At 62.8% G+C, this 18,808-nt stretch overlaps 1 protein-coding gene across 1 annotated transcript; it reads left to right on the top strand.

Annotated features, from left to right (window-relative positions):
* Positions 1–514: 514 nt before the first annotated feature.
* On the top strand, positions 515–18,617 carry CEP131 (centrosomal protein 131). Its single transcript, XM_019735707.3, has 26 exons — positions 515–789; positions 2,934–3,138; positions 3,817–3,926; positions 4,367–4,481; positions 4,754–4,881; positions 7,980–8,090; positions 8,616–8,768; positions 10,067–10,184; positions 10,575–10,691; positions 10,856–11,006; positions 11,358–11,452; positions 11,836–12,018; positions 12,437–12,613; positions 12,695–12,820; positions 12,943–13,068; positions 13,986–14,102; positions 14,381–14,483; positions 15,161–15,362; positions 15,568–15,675; positions 15,811–15,928; positions 16,134–16,208; positions 16,842–16,984; positions 17,077–17,254; positions 17,336–17,532; positions 18,235–18,295; positions 18,374–18,617. Exons 2-26 carry the CDS (start codon positions 2,950–2,952, stop codon positions 18,446–18,448), a joined length of 3,276 nt encoding a protein of 1,091 aa, XP_019591266.3. The 5' UTR covers positions 515–789; positions 2,934–2,949; the 3' UTR covers positions 18,449–18,617.
* Positions 18,618–18,808: the final 191 nt, after the last annotated feature.

Here is an 18,808-nt window from a genome sequence, read left to right as displayed (position 1 = left end):
TTTATCCTGGAGCTACGAGACTGGTTTAACATCTGAAAATCAGTATAATTCATATTAACACATTAATGAAAAAAATTTGTATTTTATGCATAAAAGCTAGAGACAAAATTCAACATCTATCTATTCATGAGAAAAACTCTAAGCAAACTGGAAATATAACAATTTCTGGGACTGCCTGGGAACTGGGCAACGGCGTTGTTGCCCGAGGACAACGTGGACGCCTGCGGACCCCGCGGGAGCGCAGGCTCTATCAGGGGGAATAAGAGCCCCGGAGCCGCCCCGCCCTTTTCTCCTCCTCATGTTCCCGCCCAGTCTCCGTCCCACACAAGCCGAGGCCCCGCCCTCTCCAGCCACGTCCAATCGGCAGCATGCCGCCACGGCGGCCCCCGGATGTCCGCGGCTCCTCCCACGCTTGAACTTCCGGAAGAGCAGCTGAGCAGTCCAATAAGCTCTCCAGACGGCCGAAGCGGGCAGCCAGATGGCCAATCGGAAGCGGCGCGGGTAGGAAAGGCGGGCCTCCGTTGCGGATCCAGGAGGAGGTGCCAGGTGGTTGCTAGTTGCTTGCTGCCGCCGCTCGCCCCACTGCTCGGCGTCTTCATTGTCCCCCGGGCGTCGGAGCCAGTGCTGGGGCCGGGGGCACGAGGTCAGCGGCCGGAAGCCTGGGCCCCACACGGCCCAGCTGGGCGGACCCCGCGCAGCCCCCGCCGTCTGGCTCCGCAGGCCCTGCGCCCCAGGCCGGGCTCGCGCAGGGGAGGGGCAGTGTGCAGGTGAAGGGGCCGCCGTGCACAGGTGAGGAGAGCAGGGCCTCCTGCCCAGTGCCCGTTACTTCTCAGCCTTCGCGGGAGCGCGAGGTGGAGTCCAGTCAGCAGGTTCAGGTGTCACCACCCTGAGCCAAATCCCAGGGAGATGGGGAGATGCCCGGTGAGAAACTGGCAGGGCTCGTGGGTCTGCCCATCCCCAGGGGTCCAGGCAGAGGCTCTGGACACCCACCTTCAGGTCCTGTGAGGGACACGTTTGTAGGCAAGGTGCGACCTAGCCTGGAGGTTTCCAAGGAGAGGCTGTGTTTACCTCCCCAGAGCTCCGCAGGTGCTGCTGTGTGTCTGGGAAAGGGGGCCAGCCTGCGTCCAGCAGGTGTGGCTGGTGCCCTGGGGAGAGGAGGGTGTTAAATTCCACCCACACAACTGGAAACTCATAACTGAGGACACTGACCTGAGTGGCAGGGACAGCCTCTGTGCTCAGCTCTGAACAGCGGCACCCGGCACCAGGCCTGCGGGCCCTGCTGTGGGTGTCGGGCTGCAGGAGGCCACAGCACTGACCGGGGGTGACGATGGGTATGTGCCCGCTGGCCCACCGGCGGCAGGGAGGGCTGTGCTCATTCTCCTGTGCTCATTCCTGGTGCTGGCTCATCTACTCCGTTACCTGAGTGCCTGCCGCGCCGGTGCCGGTGCTGAGGCTACGTTGTCCCTGTCCTCATGGAGCTTCCGCTCGTACGAGGGGATCGGGCAGTGCACAGACCAAGCTGTGTGGCCAGGTTATCAGGTGAAGAAAAGCAAAGCAGGATGAGGGAGCAAAGAGTGATGGGTAGTTTGCGTGCAGGGTGACACCCCTGGGGAGGGCTCCAGGCAAAGGGGCCAGCAGGTGCAGAGGCTCACCGGGAAGCAGGCTGGCCCAGGTTGAGGCATGTGAGGGGGGCAGAGGGGGGCCAGGAGGAGGCCCCTGAGAGCAGGGTCAGATCTGAGGGATGTTAGGCGTTTGGACTCCGTTCTCCGTTACTGGGAACCCTCGGAGGGTTTTCAGCTGAATCAGGGGGTGACCTGAGATCAGTACCGAAAGGTCACCTCTGGCTACCCTGTGAGGGGGGCTCGGGCTGGCCAGGTGGGGCCCTGTGAGGGGCTGCTCCGGTTGTTAGGTTTCAAGGAGATGACTGAGACTAGGTTTGTGGAGGGAGGGAGTGGACGGGGAAAGGGCACCAACGGCGCGCTGGGGGACCAGGTGTGGAGGTGAGGGGAAGATGTCGGGAGGAGATCTAGGCCCTTGGCCTGAGCCAATTCCAGAATGCCGGCTGGGGTGGGGGCAGCTGGGCGTGGAAGTCAGTCTGTTTTGGCCTCCTTGGGGCCGAGGTGCCAGGGGCGGGGCTGGGCATCTGAGTCATCAGGTAGGGGACAGAGAGGGTGGGCCGTATGCTAATGGGAGCCGTCAGCCCCTGTTGGAAGGCAGGAGGCCAGAGGCATCCCCCCAGCAAGAGGGTAGATGGAGGAGAGAGGCCCGGGGCTGAGCCTGGGGGCCCTCGGATCCAGAGGACGAGGGGCCAGCAAGGGAGATCTCAAAGGTCGGCTGGCGCTAGGAGAGGTGGGAGGGGAACCCAGAAGTGAGAGAGCACATGCTGCATCCTGGAAGTTCATGCGTGTTCCTCAGGTCCTGAGAAAATGGAGGGATCCCACGGCCAGATGAGTTTGGGGACCCAGGGTTAGGCAGCATTAATCAAACCAAATCCTAGTTACAGTGTCACACCGCATGTCGGCCTCCAACCATCTCATGTAAATATCATGACAACTCTGTAAAGGGGCACTTTTTAAATGCCTACTTTACAGATGAGAAAAGTGAGGCTCAGACAGGTGGCATACCTGTCTAAGGGTAGAGAATAAATGGCAGAGCCAACCCATAGCCAGGACGGCCTGCTGCCTGGGCCACCCTCGGGCAGGGCCCCTGCAGGGAGGGGTCATCTTTTCCCAGGAGGCCTTGTCTTTGCTGTTCATAGCTCAGCGTCCTGCTCTGTCATGGCCTCATTTTCGGGATGAGGAGACTGCAGGCTTCCCAGGGAGCTCTGTGGAAGGCAGGGCAGGTGCTCTGGGATTCCTGAGACCTGGCCGGAGGTGGTGTGTGCATGGGATCCGTTGGACAGCGTCTCACCACATCTCTTCTTGCCTGCTCAGGTCTCCCTGATCCACCATGAAAGGCTCGCGGGCCATCAGCGGCCCCTCCGGCCCCCCCAAGGGCAGCCTGGAAGGCGTGGATCTGAGTCTGACGGGTCTCCCTCCACCTCTGTCCCGGCGCCCCAACAGCGAGCGCTCCATCACCAAGCCCATAGGCCGTTCCATCTCTGTGGTCACTGACAGTGAGCCGAGGAGGAAGGCGCTGGTGAGTGCTAGAGCCTGGAGTGTCTGGGGGTGTCTGGGCCCCAGCTTCTGGGGAGTTGCCATCAAGGTGGCATCTGACTCCTGGGTTAGCTCCACACCTTAGCAGGCACTCGTGTCCATTGTCCTATCCAGCCCTGTGGCCGTCCTGGGGGCAGGAAGGACCAGGGAGCGACCTCACACAGAGGTCAAGGGCAGAGCTTAGGTCCTGCCTGCCCCAAGCCCTCTGTCCCTCCTGCTCCACCAACATTTGGGTTTGTTTGAATCCTCAGGAAACGGGGTTGACCTGTGAGGAAGGGGATGAGCTCCGGGTGGCCTTGGGGGAACTAGGTGGGGAGGCTGGCTGGCCGTGGTGTCCAGGCTCATTGGTTAGTGCATGATAGTGGGGACGCACAGCCTTTGCTGCAGCTCCGGGCCAGGCCTCACACACTTCCTCTCGGACCGTCCACTAGCCAGGGGTGAGGGGCTCCCACTTCTTTCCAGGAAGGGGAGGCTCATGGAAGCCCAGGACCTGCCCCGGCTCAGTGGGCCAAGTCGAGGACCCACAGGCCGCTCCATCTGTCCCCCCTTCTCACCACACCCACCTCCTCCCTCCAAATCTGTTCTGCAACGTCTGACCCGGTACTGAGTGCATGGGTGTCGTCTGAAACCTCCGTCATGCACCTGCTTCCCCTTTGTGCAGGAGGCCACAGGGCCTGATGGCACTCGGGCCATCAACAACCTCCGCAGATCTAACAGCACCACGCAGGTCCACCAGCCACAAGCCATCCAGGCGTGGACCGGTCCCCTCAGGTAACCCCTGCCTGCTGCTCTCCTGCCTCCCTCTGTCAGCCCTTCCAGCCTCACCAGTGTGGACACTGGCTGGGCAGTGGGGCCTGAAGTGACCTTTCCACGGGGCCAGTCCTGGGCGGGGCAGGCAGGATGGGTGGTGACTGGTCCTGTCCGCATGTGGAGGTGTGGGCCTCAAGGCCAATGTGCTCCCCTCTTGTGTCCTTGCTGTGCTTTTCCTGTGGTGTTGGGGTGGCCATGGGGGTGGGGGTGTCGGGTGTCTGTGAACGCCTCTGCCAGGTGCGATGGTCAGATCAGGACTAAAAAACTATTTTGAGCTCCAGCCTCTGGAACAGAATTCCCTGTTGGTGACCCATCCCTTCGTAAGATGTCCCCATCTGTGTCTCTGGAGTCAGTGTCCTGGGCCAAATGACCGTCCCCGCTTGTTGTCCTCTCTGACACAGGCTGGCAGAGCCCCCCGACTTCCTGACACTCTTTGAGGGCAGTCCCAGCGGGAGGAAGAGGCCGGCCAGTCTGAGCAAAGCTTCCAGTGAGAAGGGAGCTACGTGGAACGTCCTGGTAAGAGCAGGGGCTGCATCGAGTGCTGAATGCGTCAGTGTCACCTTGGGAGTGACACCTGGTCCCTTCTTTGTTCTGTGGCCCCTGCAGGAGGGGCTGGGGTGGGGTGGGGTTGTACCAGCTGTCAGCACTCATTACAGTGTGAGGAGGAAGGGACTTCCCAGCCCCCGGGCCATCCTCACCCCGAGGCCATGGGGGCAGGGGAGGGGCTCCGCGTCAGTGGCAGGTGTGGAGGGGTCACGGGCTGAGGCGTAGTCTGTGTGCACCGACAGGATGACCAGCCTAGGACCTGCACCTTGCCGCCTGACACCCGGAGTCCCAGCACGCCTGAGACACCGCTGGGCCCCCGGAGGAGGGAGTGCACCGTACCCCTGGCACCCAGCTTCACTGCCAACAACAGGTGCGATGCGCTGCAGGTGCCGGGTGGGGGGTGCGGGGAGGGCTCTGTGTCTTGTTCATGGCCAGACTAGGGTGCTTTTGAGTGAGTGAATGAGCAAGTGAGTGACACTTTCTCTCCCCGAGGACCAAGGGAGGAGGCTGCAGGGTGGTGTCTGCCTCATGAGAGGCTCTGTGCTTCCTGGAGGAGCCCAGACCAGGCAGGCGACTTTCTGAGGCTCAGCCTCCACATCTCAGGAGTGAGGAGTGTGTCACCTCGGGCCACACCTGCTCACTGTCAGCCGAGAGCCAGTCATCTGTCTGCATTGGTCACATCTCAGCTGTGCCCTGTGATGTGATGACAAAGCACGTCCAGAGCTATGGCCAAGTTGGCAGGCTCAGGAGAGGACCCGCAGGCTGTGCCTCGTCCGACAGGGCTGGTGGCTGCGAATGGTGGTGATGGGAGGGGAACTGGAGGAGCCCCAAGAGAAAGCAGACTCGGGGCCGCCCCCTTGGGCTGCAAGGGAAGCTGTCCTCCTCGCTCTTGGCCTGAGTGGGGATGGTGCAGGGGGAGAAGGTCCGCCAGCGCTCGGGGCCGTTGTCACAGGCCGTCTTTGAGGGGTTCCGCAGGACTCGCCGGAGTCTGCACAGGGAGAAGTCTGGCTTTTGAGGCGAAGACTTAAGTTAAAAATTAGTTTCTATTAGAGTGATACATGCACACAGCTAAAAAGTCCAACAGCACCACACACGTAAAATGAAAGCAGGAAGACCCACTCGCCCTTGCGTCCCCATCCTGAGTCCTGCTCTCAGAAGCAGCCACTTGCCCCCTATTCTAGTATTTCCTGGAACATACGTACCAAAATATGCGAATGCTGCTCACTGACTGGTTTTTCAGTCTTAGACGTGCTGATGGAGGATGGGGTTGCTGTCCCGAGCCCCCGCCCCCACCTTGCACACGAGCACACCTTCCTCCCACCCACCTCCTGGTGCACCCACGGTCAGATCAGCGTCTGCGTTGGGCCTGTGCTTTCACGTAGACCAACTCAGGCTCTGCTTGCTCTGAATTCCGAGTCTGTATTTTATTTATGGTGGGACTTGGGACAGGTGATTTAACCGCCCAGGGCCCCAGGGAGTGATGGCTGTGTTACCCCAGCATCAGGACGATTAGAGGAGCAAAGACATGAACCTCGGAGAGCAGCGCTGTGCTCAAGAAATGTCAACATTTGAGTCACGCTCCAGTTTTTCTCAGAATTCACGATCTGTTTTTTCCGACTTGGTTGTCTGTGTACTGGCCACTTCTCCTAGACTTGACGATAGAACCACACCCCGTACAGTCAGGCCAGCAGGTGCCCTGCCCATCCTCCTTCCTCTGGAGAAATCCTCAGAGCTTGTCTCCCCCGTCTGGGTCCAAGCTGGCCGCTCTGCGCAGGCCGCACGCTCTCATCCAGCCCTCGGCCGCCTCTCCTGTGTGTGTGTGGTGTGTGTGGGGGGGTCCCTTGCTTTCTCTGTCTGGTGGAGCACGTTCCCCTGTAGATTCCCGGGACAGGACACATGGGAGGTAGTTTTTAAGACTGTCTGAAAATGCCCGACTCAGAGTTTGGCGGCTGCAGAGTTCCACATTGGAGATCTTTCCTGACGCCTGGGGCGTTGCCCCACCTCCTTGGAGCACTGCTGAGAAGGCCACCGCCTTCCCGGCCTTGTCCTTTCTCCTGCCTTGTGCTTTCCTCTCAAGGTGTTTTGGATCGTCCTCATTTCTTCTAGTGCCAGGCCTGTGACATGACCCTGTCTCAGTCTCCACACCAGGTTGTGGTGGCCCTGCAGTGTCATTCACTTCCAGGAAATATTCTCTTGTCATTTCTTTGACACCTTTCTCCCCGTTTTTCATTCTTTCTGTGACTCCCATTATTTGCCTACTGGGCTTCCTGGATTGATTCTGCCAGGCTGGCGTCTTCTCATGTTTTGTTTCTCTTTAACTTTGGGATCTGCTCTCCAATCAGTCGACTTAACTGTCTCCTCCAAGCCTTTCCTCCCACAGGTGTCATTTCCAAAAGCCCCACTTCACTTCATCCTGTACTTGGGTCTGCTCCCATTTCTTTGGGCACACAAGGCAGCAGCCTGCTGTCTTCCTCTCCCCCCAACTCTGCCTTCCATGGCGGGAATGTCACACCATGGACACCAGCGAATGGACGCTGCAGATAGAAGCGCCCCCCATCCGCCCCCCAGGAGCCGCCGCTGGCGTTGATGGGCACAGCCTGGCACTCAGTGCAGGCCTTTGAAATGCCCTGTTCTCCGCATGGTTTCCTTTCCATTGTGTCCTGGTTGGTGGTTGGCCTTTCATGCATCAGACACGGAATCCTGGCTCTGTCAGAATTACGAGGGAGACCCTGAAAGTTGCTGGGGGGCCTCACTTTGGGAAGATTGGGCAGGGACCAGGCTGCTGTACTGGGGGGCCCCACCTGTCAGTGTTGGGCTATTCTCTGGGGTGGTAGGTCTGTCCAGGAAGGGATGGTCAGGTCTGCCAGCTGGGACAAGAAGCAGTAGACGGGGCCTGGCTTGGCACAGATTGTCACCTGGAGAGCCAGCCCCTCATCTTCTGCTGGCGGAGTTAGGGGGTTGAGGTGCAACTGCTCCTTGGAAGAGCTGGGCGCCTCCACTTCCTGCACCTCCCTGGGGCTCTGGGGGGCAGGTGAGCCCCCATGGCACACAGGTTTTCCTGTCACTGCGCGTCTCTGTCTCTCATTCTCTAAAGCTGTGTGGGCGTCTCGTGGCTGTCTCTTCCTGTGTTCCCCTCGTCCTTCTGTGTTTATACCAGTTTTATTCCTTCCAATGGATTTGAGAAGGGCAGGCAGGTAGCAGCGTATTCAGTCTACCACGTTTAGCTGGCGAGAGGCGGTCCTGTCTCCGTTGGCTGATCTCTGACTGTTCTCCATCATAGGCATGGCCATTGTCAGGGGTCACGGTTTTCACGGCTCACAGCTCGGGGAGCTTTCCCGGGTCCCACAAAGGGCCCCATCCTCGGGCCCAGTGGCCGTGCAGTGGGCCTGGCAGGGGGCTTGGCTGACACCATAGTGACGTCTTACCCACCTCCCAGAGCCTGATGCCATCCCCTGTCTCGTCCGGCAGGAGCAACAAGGGAGCCGTGGGCAACTGCGTCACCACCATGGTGCACAACCACTACGCCCCGGCAGAGACGGCGCCCCCCAAGAGCTCCAACCACACAGCGCCCTCCCTCAAGTGAGGCCCTGGCCCCCAGCCTCAGCATACGTGCGAGCGGGGGGCAGGGGGTCAGGTGGGGACAGACGGGGCTGGCGGGCTCACCAGGTGGGGTCTGCTCAGAAAGCCACAGCCACCCCATGTCCTCGGGCCCCTGGCCGAGTCCAGACCAAGGAGGCGCCAGGCACAGCAGCCCTGTGTCTGTCACCCCGAGCCATCCACCATGTGCTCAGTCAGGGCGGCCCCCGGGCTTTCCTAAGGCACCTTCCAATTCTGGGGTTCTGTGCCTTTTGAGACCTTTTAGCTTTTTAAATGTGAGGAACCTGTGAACGTTGGGTGCCACCAGACAGGCCCTGTAGGGGAGCAGGTGGCTCTGAGGACGGACCAGTGAGTCAGAGAGCAAACCCTTGCTGGCTCCTAATGGTTTGCGGGGCCTCCTTCCAGGCCCAAGGCCCAGGCAGCTCCTCCTGCCCACGAGCAGTGCCCCCGGGGGCCACGAGTGGGGCTGAGTCAAGTGCCCTGAGCTTTCCTCTGCCCTTTTGCCAGCAATCTCGTCAAAGCGGCCACCAACGAAGGTGACAGCAGCTTCGGGAAGCTGCCGAAGAACCTGGCCAGCAGCCGCCGCGTGTTCCGGAACAACTCGGCCGCCACCACGGGCCTGCTCAGACGGAGGGAAGTGACTGAGGAGGAGGCCGAGAGGTGACCGGGGCTGGTGCGGGGCTGGGGAGGGATGGGGCAGGGTGGGGGCGGGGCCCGAGGTCCCAGGGATCGAAAGTTATGCTTAATAATTGTTTAAACATGGAGGGTGAAAAGACCACATGTTGTTCGATTCCATTTACTTACAAAGTCAAGAAAAGGCCAAGCTATGGGGACAGAGCAGAGCGACGCGTGTTGGGGCCCAGTGACCGCAGAAGAGGGGTCTTTGGGGGCGATGGAGACATTCTGAAACTGGACCTTCCTGTCAGTCGTACAGCTCTGTAAACGTATTAACCATCATTGAATGATCAGTTAAAAAAACATTACGTGGAAAGAATATATAAAACTGAAAATCCCAAGCCTGCCCCAGGGGAGCGGGTGCGGGGGTGTGTGGAGGGGGGCCTTGTGCTGTGGCCCCAAGTCTGTGACGTCACGCCCTGTCAGGAACCACTTGTGATGGGAGTGTGGGCTTGGAGAGTCTCCATGCGGCTGAGCAGTCACCACCTGCTGTCCCCTTAGAGCTTGGGACTGGGCCCTGGAAGTGGGTGGGTGGGAGGAGAAGCTGGGTGAGGTCAGCAGCGGCAGCTCCACCCACCCTGCTTGGCGATCCCTCAGTGGCGCACAGGCCCCTCAGTGGAGGGCATTTTTGAGCATGAGATTCCCTTTGTGCGTGTTTTGTGCTGGGCGACCGTTTATGTCCTGGGTGCTCCATTTGCGCCTTTGCTAAATGAGTTGACAGGTGGTCCTGAGAGCCAAGGTTAAGGTTTCTAGTTTAATCCACTTTACTAGATGTAATTTATATACAGTAAAACACACCTATGTCAGGTGTACACGTGGGTGAGTTCTGACACATGTGCAGTCTTGTCTCCAGCTAGCACGTGCCAAGACACGGAACGTCTGTTCCCCCCAAGGGTCCCTCGCAGCCTTTTATGCAGCACCCCCAGCCCCACGACAGCCACACCGATGTGGCCCTTGATAGCTTTGCCCTTTCTAGACTGTTCCATGCTTGGAGCACACGGCCTGTGGCCTTGTGTGCCCGGCGGAGGCTGTTTGCTGCTCTCTGTCCACGAGTAGCATCTGCCTTCGGCGCAGACAGTGTCCACCCACAGGCAGGTGGTAGCCTTGGGGATATTTCCAGTTCCTGGTAATTGTGACTGGTTTGTGTGGACGGGGGATGTCGGCCACCTGAAGACAGGCTGTGCGTACGTCCGCTGGCTTCTCTGCCCAGCTGGGCCTTCTGGGACCCAGCTGGATCGTGGGGCACAGCGCCTGCCTCGGGCCTGAGTCCGCTTTCTGGGCAGGTTTATCCACCAGGTGAACCAGGCTGCCATCACCATCCAGCGCTGGTACCGGCACCAGGCACAGCGGCGCCGAGCTAGAGCAGCCAGCTTGGAGTGCCTGCTGGCATCCAAGCAAGAGGTCAGTGTGGGGGTGTGAGCCGGGGGGCTGTTGGGAGCCCGGGGGTCCCAGCATAGATGGAGGGATTTCTGGGACCATGGGATGGAAACTACAATGACCTGTGTCCATACCCAATCGAGGGCCTAGCTTCCTCCCTTCCCTAAGCCACTTGCTCACTAGGGCCTGGGTGCCAGGTCCAACCTGGCTGAGAGACCCAAGTGGGTTTCTGGTTTCTGGGCCCCTGCTCTGCAATGCAGAATCACCTCCCTGCCCGAAGGAGCTGCTGGCCTCCTGTTAGGGGTTTGTCCTCTGTGGGGCGGAGAAATGGGGGTTAGTGGGGGGTGCTGTGGAGCACATGGGATCAGCAAACCTATCTTCCCAGTCAAATCCGCATGGCTGTGGCTTCCACAGGGCCAGCGGCAGCGACTGGGAGTGGGGGACTTCCTGGACCTGCACCGGCAGAAGGAGACAGCCAGGAGGAAGGCCCGGGAGGAGAAGGCGCACCAGGCCAGACAAGCAGCCATTCAGGTGCTGGGGTGACCTGAGCCACTTGGGGAGGACCTCTGTGTGCCCGAGACCACAAGTGTGTTCCTGGGGGCCCTGCCTGCTGCCTTCCCCCCACCTGTGGACACTGGGCCTCGGGCAGCTCACTGGGGAAGGTGGGCGAGGCTGCTCAGAGGGCCCCCCTGCAGGAGCTGCAGCAGAAGCGAGCCCAGAAGTCCGACGGTGCTGAACTCAGGCTGCTGAAGGGGACCCGGGACCTGGGGAAGGTCCAGCCGGCCCAGGAGTTGCCCCTGAGGCCAGGGGGCATGCCCCTTCAGACCTGCAAGGCCAACAGCACAGGTGAGTGGGGAGCCCAGAGGCTCCATGGCCGGACAGTTCCCGCCTCCCCTGGGAGGGCTGTGGCCCCTGCTGCTGTCTCGTTGGTGTCCCCTTTCCCTTGTGAGGAGGGGCCTTGGTTGTGCAGCAGACCCCCAGGCCCTGCACCTTTGGCCCTGCCCCACGTCCTCTGGAGCCGGACATGGGGCCCTACGAGCGAGGCTTCCTGGCCTCTCACCTGGGAGTTCAGCGTTCCCCAGTGTCCCCTCTGTTCCATGAAGCCTGGCCTGCCTGGTCCCTTCCCAAGGGCTCCTTCAGCTTTGCTGTGCCGCTGGGCAGCGCCCAAGTGGGGTGACATTGAGTTCTATTGCACAGAGGCCAGCTTCCATGCCGATGGCCCAGAAGACCCCCACCAGCCTGCCCCTGAGTTGTCCCCGGAGCCCCGGCAGTTCTCAGAGGACAAAGCACAGGTTTGGTCACAGCCCTTCGTGCCCTGTCACTGCTCCTCCACAGCCATGGGGTCACTCACCAGGAAAGGCCACCCAGGGTGGGTCTTGTTGCTCTACCAGGCATGGGGTCCCACAGATGCCTCTGGGATCCCGTGGGATTGTCACAGATGCCCTGGGGTAAGGCCCATGTCCGAGCCCACAGACAAAGCTGGAAGCTCAGAGGTTAGGGGACGCCCAGGCCACCAGGTTGAGGGGTGAGGAGGCCAGGCCCCGATACATCCCACCCGGCCACCGTTTAGTGTCCCTGGAGGTGGGTCTGGGCGAGGCTGGTGCCCGTGGCCGCGTGGGTGCCCCAGTCTCTCCCCACAGTTCTCGGGTTTCTCCCACCCACTTGTCGGCTGCAGGACGCCAGCCCCCAGGACGTGCCTGGCAAGGCCCCAGGAACGGTGGGCCCCGCTGGGAGCAGGGCCAAGTCCAAGGCCACCCTGGATGAGCTGCTGGACACACTGAAGCTGCTCGAGGAGGAGCCCGAGCCGCTGCCCCGCCCCAGGGCCTATCTCAAGGACAAATACGCCTGGACCGACGAGGTGACCGTGGGCGCCTCCCTCGACCCGCCCGCGCTCTGACGTCACCCCCTGCGGGGGCCAGGGGTGCCCACGGGGCTCTTTCCTGCTTTAGTCAGAACCCTAATAAGGACCAGATGGGACCTTGCTGAACCCCCAGTCATCCAAGGGCTTGCTCAGAATAACCCGGGGGTGTGGGGGGCACCTCTGCCAGCCCTCAGGTGATGCCCTGCGAGGGCCTGGGCCTTTGAGGGGCCCTTCCTTCCAGACCAAGCCTGGCTGCCGTCCCCTCCCCTCCTCTTCCCCTCCCTTTCCCTCCAGCCTTCTCTCCTCTCCTCTGCCCTCCCCTCTCCTGCCCCGGAGGTCCCGGAGAAGCTCCTGGAAGGGCACCCCGGAGTCCTAGACTGACGGACAGCCCCATTGCTGTGCCCCTCCCCCACAGGAGGATGATGCCAGCTCCCTGACAGCCGACAACCTGGAGAAATTTGGGAAGCTCAGCGCAGCCGCCAGCCGCCCCGAGGACGGGACGCTGCTCTCGGAGGCCAAGCTACGGAGCATCATGAGCTTCTTGGATGAGATGGAGCAGTCCGGGCAGGACTGGCCGGCCTCAGCCCCCCAGGTGTGGCGGGCTCACAGGGAGGGCTAGAACGGCGGGTCCTCCCAGGGGTCCAGGCCTGTCTGACACACGCCGTGTCCTCAGTGGCTCGTGCTGGAGGAGGGAGCGGGGCGCCTGGAGTCCGCCTCCGAGGTGAACGCGTGCGCGATGCGGCTGAAGCTGGAGGTGCAGGAGAAGAAGCAGGCGCTGGTGCTGCTGCAGAGGGCGCTGGTAATGCCACCGCCCCTGACTGCCCTGGCACGGCCTCTGTCCCTGGGTCCCCAGCTGCAGTGTGTCCCCCAGTGCCGCCCCCTGAGTGGGCCTTCTGTCTCCCACTTCCCACACCCCTGCAGGCGCAGCAGCGGGACCTCACTGTCCGGCGGGTCAAGGAGACAGAGAAGGAGCTGGGCCGGCAGCTGCGGCAGCAGAAGGAGCACTACGAGACCACCATCCAGCGGCACCTGTCCTTTATCGACCAGGTGACACCACCTGGGAAGCAGGGCACCAGGGCAGGGGGGTCAGGGAGAGGGACAGGACCCATTCCAGACCAGCTCAGGCCTCAGAGAGACTGCTAGGCCCACGGCCTTCCTTGCTGGGCACCCTCCCTTCTGCAGGAACAGGTGGTGTCTTCCCCTGTGGGGATGAGGTGTCTGCCACTTGACAGGCTGGTGTCAGGCCCATTGGGTGTTCCCTCCACGGCCTGCCCTCCCAGCCCAGCATGGTGGGTGTGTGACGGGGCAGGTGGGCACGGCACACCCTGGGTGGGGTCACTGAGAGGACTGATCGGTGGGAGGTGTCCAGCAGGACACGCACCCTGAGCCCTTCCTGTGCTTTCCGGGGCCATCCGTGTCCTGGGGGACTGCTCCTGCCTCCTGGGGCCGGAGTGCAGCCAGAGCTCCCCAAGTGAGGGCTGTGGAAATTTCCAGCCCGCCCTGCACTCAGCTGCATCTCTACCGGGTTCTGTTCTGGAGAAAATGCTAGATGTGGGGCCTGTAAGGAGAGGCAGGAGCCCAGAGGTACCGAGTAACCCTCAGTGGCCATCAGTGACACTGCTCGGTGGTCATAGGAGTATACAGACTGGGCTCTGCCTGGAGCCCTGTGTGATGAGGACGATAGAATGAGCCCCTTCCCAGAAAGACCTTGGCGTGGCCACAGGGGGGCTTGTAGTCGAGGCCTCACCCCAGCCAGGCCCTTAGTGGGGAAGCGAGGACCAGTGGTGCCTGCAGCCCCTTGTCCATCGGCGCATAGCGTGTGGGCCCCAGGTGGGAGGGGACAGAGGGGCTCGGGTGTGGCCCCCTTGCTGGCATGCTGGCCCCTGGCGAGGGGAGGGGAGGTCCTTTCGTGGGGCTGGGCCGCGTCTCAGGCAGCAGCTTCACCTCCCGCGCCCTGATCGCAGCTGATTGAAGACAAGAAGACACTGAGTGAGAAGTGTGAGGCCGCGCTGGCCGCGCTGCGGCAGGGGGACCAGAGGCGGAAGGAGAGGGAGGCCCAGGTGCAGGAGCAGCACGAGCTGGTGAGCCCCTGGGGCGGCTCTTGCCCTGCTGTCCTGCCGCGCACTCCGCACCTGGGGCCTGGGGCCCGCGGCCCGTGGAGAATGCCCTGCTCGCCACCAGAACAGGGCGGCCCCTGGGCGTCAGTGAACACGATGGCTGGAGGGGGTGGGAGGGCACGGCCGGCGGCGGGCATCTGGGCAGCCTCGCTCCCAAACCCCAGGCCTGGCCAGGGGCAGGGGTCATCTGCGTGTCCCCGTCCCACAGCTCCTCTGTCATCTGCCTGTTTTCTTGCTGGTAGGAGATTAAGAAACTCAAAGAGCTAATGAGTGCCACCGAAAAAGTCCGTAGGGAGAAGTGGATTAACGAGAAGACCCGAAAGATCAAGGAGATCACAGTCCGAGGTGGGCGGCTACGTCCAGAGCTGGCCGGTACTGGCCAGCCGCGGGCCTGGAGGCAGCCATGGGGTCTCTGAGCGAGGACAGTTACATGGGCTGGGAAGCAGCCAGGCCGGGAGGAGGCCTGAGAAGGCGGGCACATGAGAAGGCCACAGACCAGCTGCCTGGACAAAGGGCCGGGTCCAGGAGGGATGGGCGTCCCCTTCCCTCAGGCAGGCTCCCTCCCCAGGTCCGTCTCCTCCAGCTTCCAGGGGAACAAGCCCATGGAAACTCAGTGTGGGGGTCCCGGGTTTCTTGCCAAACAGCAATGTCTTTCTCCGCTTACAGAGCAGGTCCAAGGGCTGACGGGGCCCAGCCCTCCGGCCCCGGGACAGCCGCCTCCCTCCTCCAGGGACTCCCTCCTCCCGGGAGCCTGGGCACCAGCAGGGGGAGATCCCAGTGGCCCGAGCCAGTGCCTGTGTGGGATGGTTCACAGCCAGGCAGGAAGGATTTGGCTGTGCTTTGGGCCAGAGCCCATGGGGTGGTCTGTGTGGGGGTGTGTCTCCTGGCTGGACTGCAGCCCTGGTGTCACAGTGGGTGAGAATTGAGGTCCCTGGGGGTTGCCTACAACTCGGGGCAAGGGCAGGGCCCTAGCAGCATAGTGGGCAGAGGTCAGGGGTCCCTGCAGCACCATGTCCCCCCAGGCCTGGAGCCCGAAATCCAGAAGCTGATCGCCAAGCACAAGCAGGAGGTGAAGAAGCTCAGGAGCCTGCACGCGGCCGAGCTGCTGCAGGCGGATGAGCGCGCAGCCCAGCGCTATGGGCACCAGGCGGAGGCGCTGCGGGAGCAGCTGGAGCAGGAGAAGGCGGCGCTGTGCCAGCAGGAGCGGGAGCGCGCCCAGCAGCGGTGGGTGTCCCTGCTCTGGCGGCCTCGCCGGGAGGTTTGGGCTGAAGGTCCCTGCAGAGCGGGGATGTGCCTGGACCCCAGAGTGAGGTTGGGACCCCAGAGTGAGGTTGGGACCCCAGAGTGAGGTTGGAGCCACCAGGGTGAGGTCGGGGCCCCCAGGGTGAGGTGCCTGCCGCAGTGGCCTGCCCATCACTTTGCTCGGCAGCTTCGAGCAGCAGCTAGAGCAGGAGCAGCGAGCCCTGCAGCAGCTTCGGCTGCGGCTTCACAGCGAGGTGGCTGAGGAGAAGGAGCGGCTGGGCCAGCAAGCAGCCAGGTGCCGCCTGGAGGGGCTGCCCACCCGCCCCACCCCCTGCAGCCCCCACCCTGTTTGCCTGCAGACCCTGTCCCCAACCCTCTTGTGTCCTCCACCTCTGCCCTTCCCCCGAGCTGACCTCTGCTGGGCCTGCAGGCAGCGGATGGAGCTGGAAGAGCTGAAGCAGCAGCTGGAGGACAGCAGCTCGGCCCGCGCCAGGGCCCTGAGGGCCGAGTTTGAGAAGGGGAAAGGGGAGCAGGAGCGCAGGCACCAGGTCTGCCGTCTCTGTCCCTGCCATCCCCTCTGCCTGCCCCCTCTGCCCATCCCTCCTGGGGCAGCCGCCTGGGGGGCTGGGTGTAGCCTGGCTTCACCTGCTGGCTCCCCAGCCCGCTCCCCGCAGACCCTCAGCACGGCCCGGGTGGGCACACCGGGTGGGTAGCAGCCAGCGAGGCCTGCTTCACCATGTCGCCCACCCCCAGATGGAGCTGCAGGCCCTGAAGGAGCAGCTGGAGGTGGAGAGACAGATTTGGCAAGCCAGCTGCGCCAAGAAAGAGGTGGGGCTGGCGGTTCATTCCGGGCTGCGCCATTGCCGCCTCAGCCCTTCCCCTCAGTGGGCTCCGGGGGCATAGAGAGGCTGCGGTGGGTTCCAGGCGACAGGAGAACATTCCTTCCCTTCTCTGCCCAGGTAGCTGCTATCCGAGTTAACATGCCACTCGTGTAGGGTACACACGGGCAGGCCCCCCCTCCTGTCTCCCAGTGCCCCCCAAGGGGTGCACAGCCCCACCAGGTTCTCCATCCCTCTGGAAAGAGACGTATGGGGGCCACACACGAGGCAGTGGCTTGTGCTAACTGGCCGGTTAGCCTGGTGACAGCCCTAGTGGTGGCCGAGCAGCCACCCTGTCCTGCTCCCACAACCGTGCACGGAGGGGTCACCAAGTCTGGGGGCTAGCTGAGTTAAAGAGTGTGGCCTATTAAACTTGAGGGGAGTTTCCAGACATCCACTGCCCACCCTTGTCTGAGAGGCTGCCCCACAGACACTGTCACCCCAGGCTTTCTCTCATCCGGGCCAGTCTGGCAGCTGCGCCAGCTGTGCTAACGGCCCTCCATCCCCACATGGCTGGCCCTCACCTCCTCCCACCGTCTTCCCCTGTCCCCATGGAGCCCTGAGCCGCGTGTGACTCCCCCAGGAAGCATGGCTGCTGAACCGGGAACGGGAGCTGAAGGAAGAGATCCGGAGAGGCCGGGACAAGGAGATCGAGCTGGTAATCCACCGGTTGGAGGCCGACACGACGCTGGCCAGGGAGGAGAGTGAGAGGGCCACCGAGAGCCGGTGAGGCCCTTTCCCACAGGGCACTGGGGCATGAGGCCTGGAGGCCAGACGCCTGCACAGGCTGCCCCTGACCCCGCGCCTCGGCCCAACAGCGTCAAGCGTATCAGGGACAAGTACGAGGCAGAGCTCTCAGAGCTGGAGCAGTCGGAGCGGAAGCTCCAGGAACGGTGCTCGGAGCTGAAGGGGCGGCTGGCAGAGGCGGAGGGCGAGAGTGTGCGCCTGCAGGGCCTGCTGCGGCAGCGGGACCAGGAGCTGACCGACCTGCGGGCGGTGAGCAGGGGGGGAGCGGGCGGCGGGGGGGAGCCGCAGTGCTCTGCCTGCCGCCGGCTCACACCGTTGGTGCCCGCCCAGGTGAACGAGCAGCTGGCCAGTGAGCGGGGCAGCCTGGCCCAGGTGCTCCGCCAGGAGTTTGCTGACCGGCTGTCGGCCTCCGAGGAGGAGAACCGGCAGCTCAGAGCCGAGCTGGCCGAGCTTCGGGCCCACCAGCGGCTGGAGCTGGAGCAGCTTACGCAGGAGAAGCAGGCGGAGCTGGAGGAAATGCACGGGAGGTGGGTGCAGGGCCGGGCTGGGGTCCTGGGGGCCGCGCTGCTCCAAACCAGAGTAGCTCTAGCTGAGACTGGCGAGCGGCAGGCAGCCAGTGAGGGGCGGGCCGTCCGTCAGCAGCAGCTGCTGTGGACTCCGTGTTGAGGCCCCAGATCGGGCCTGGGAAGAAGCTGACAGTCCACATGCCAGGTGTCCCGGGGGGGCCAGGCCATGGCAGGCGCCCCAGGTGGGTCTCCAGAGGGGCAGCTCCGTGGCCCCCTGGCCTGGGGAAAGCCCATGCTGTGCAGAAAGGGTGGAGGCTCCTGGAGGTTCACAATGAGGGCTCCCCACACCCGCGGGACCCCTTAGTCCTTCGTGGGTCACGTGCACATCCACCAGCCCACCCCCCACAGGCACTTTGAGAGGTGACATGGTGTGGGGGCTTTTTGCCCTTCCCGAGGTGCGTGTCAGGGTACCCACTTTGGGGTTTGATTCCCATGGAGGCTGGTTCTGCGGTCAGTGGCCTGGGGCTGGCTGCGGGGATCACAACCCCTCTAGATGGCCCAGTGTTGAGGTCAACAGCACAGGGGCAGGGAGGCCAGGACAGCTGCCTCTGCTGCCCTTTGGGGGGTGGAGGCCCCCACCGGCCACCCTGCTGTGCTCAAAGCTGTAGGCTGGCCTGGGATCTGGAGGGGCACCCAACCGAACCCCAGCATACTCTCCTGCAGGGTGAAGATGGCCTTGGCAAAGAAGGAGGAGGCTGTGAGCAGCCTCCGGAAACAGCACGAGGTGGGTCCTGGCTGTGGCTGCGGCGGCCTGGGGAGGGGCTAGCAGCCGGGGCCTGACCACATGGGTGGCGTGTTGCAGGCGGCGGTGAGGCGAGCTGACCACCTGGCGGAGCTGCTGGAGCAGCGCAGGCGGCTGTTCCCAAGCACCAAGTGACCGCCCATCACCCACGGCGAGAACAGGCCAACAGCAGCAGGGCTGGGTCCCGGTGGGAGGTGGACACTGCCCGGGCCCCCGCCCCCCTCCTTCCCTCTGCCCCAGGCTCAGTGTCCTGTGGGTAGAGCACCGTGGCTACATTTCAACAGTAAAGAGCTGTTTCTTAATACTCTGTGTGCCCTCCCTCGTCTCTGTCCTGGGCTGGGGTCCGGACGGAGCCATCCTAGGGCCCCCTCCACACAGTGGCCAGGTGGGGGTGTCCCTAGTCCAGCTCTGCGCTCAGCGTGACCCCCTGTCCTCCCGGCTGGAATCCTCTGTTCAGCCTGGCCCTGGCCGAGCGCCCTGGCACCCACAGCCCTC

This window comes from Rhinolophus sinicus, chromosome 12, assembly GCF_057876585.1.
Source record: "Rhinolophus sinicus isolate RSI-liver-muscle chromosome 12, RSI-T2T, whole genome shotgun sequence".
In the NCBI taxonomy this organism is placed as follows: Eukaryota; Metazoa; Chordata; class Mammalia; order Chiroptera; family Rhinolophidae; genus Rhinolophus; species Rhinolophus sinicus.
Note: the sequence above shows the minus strand (reverse complement) of the source record. Positions and strands in the feature narration are given on the sequence as shown.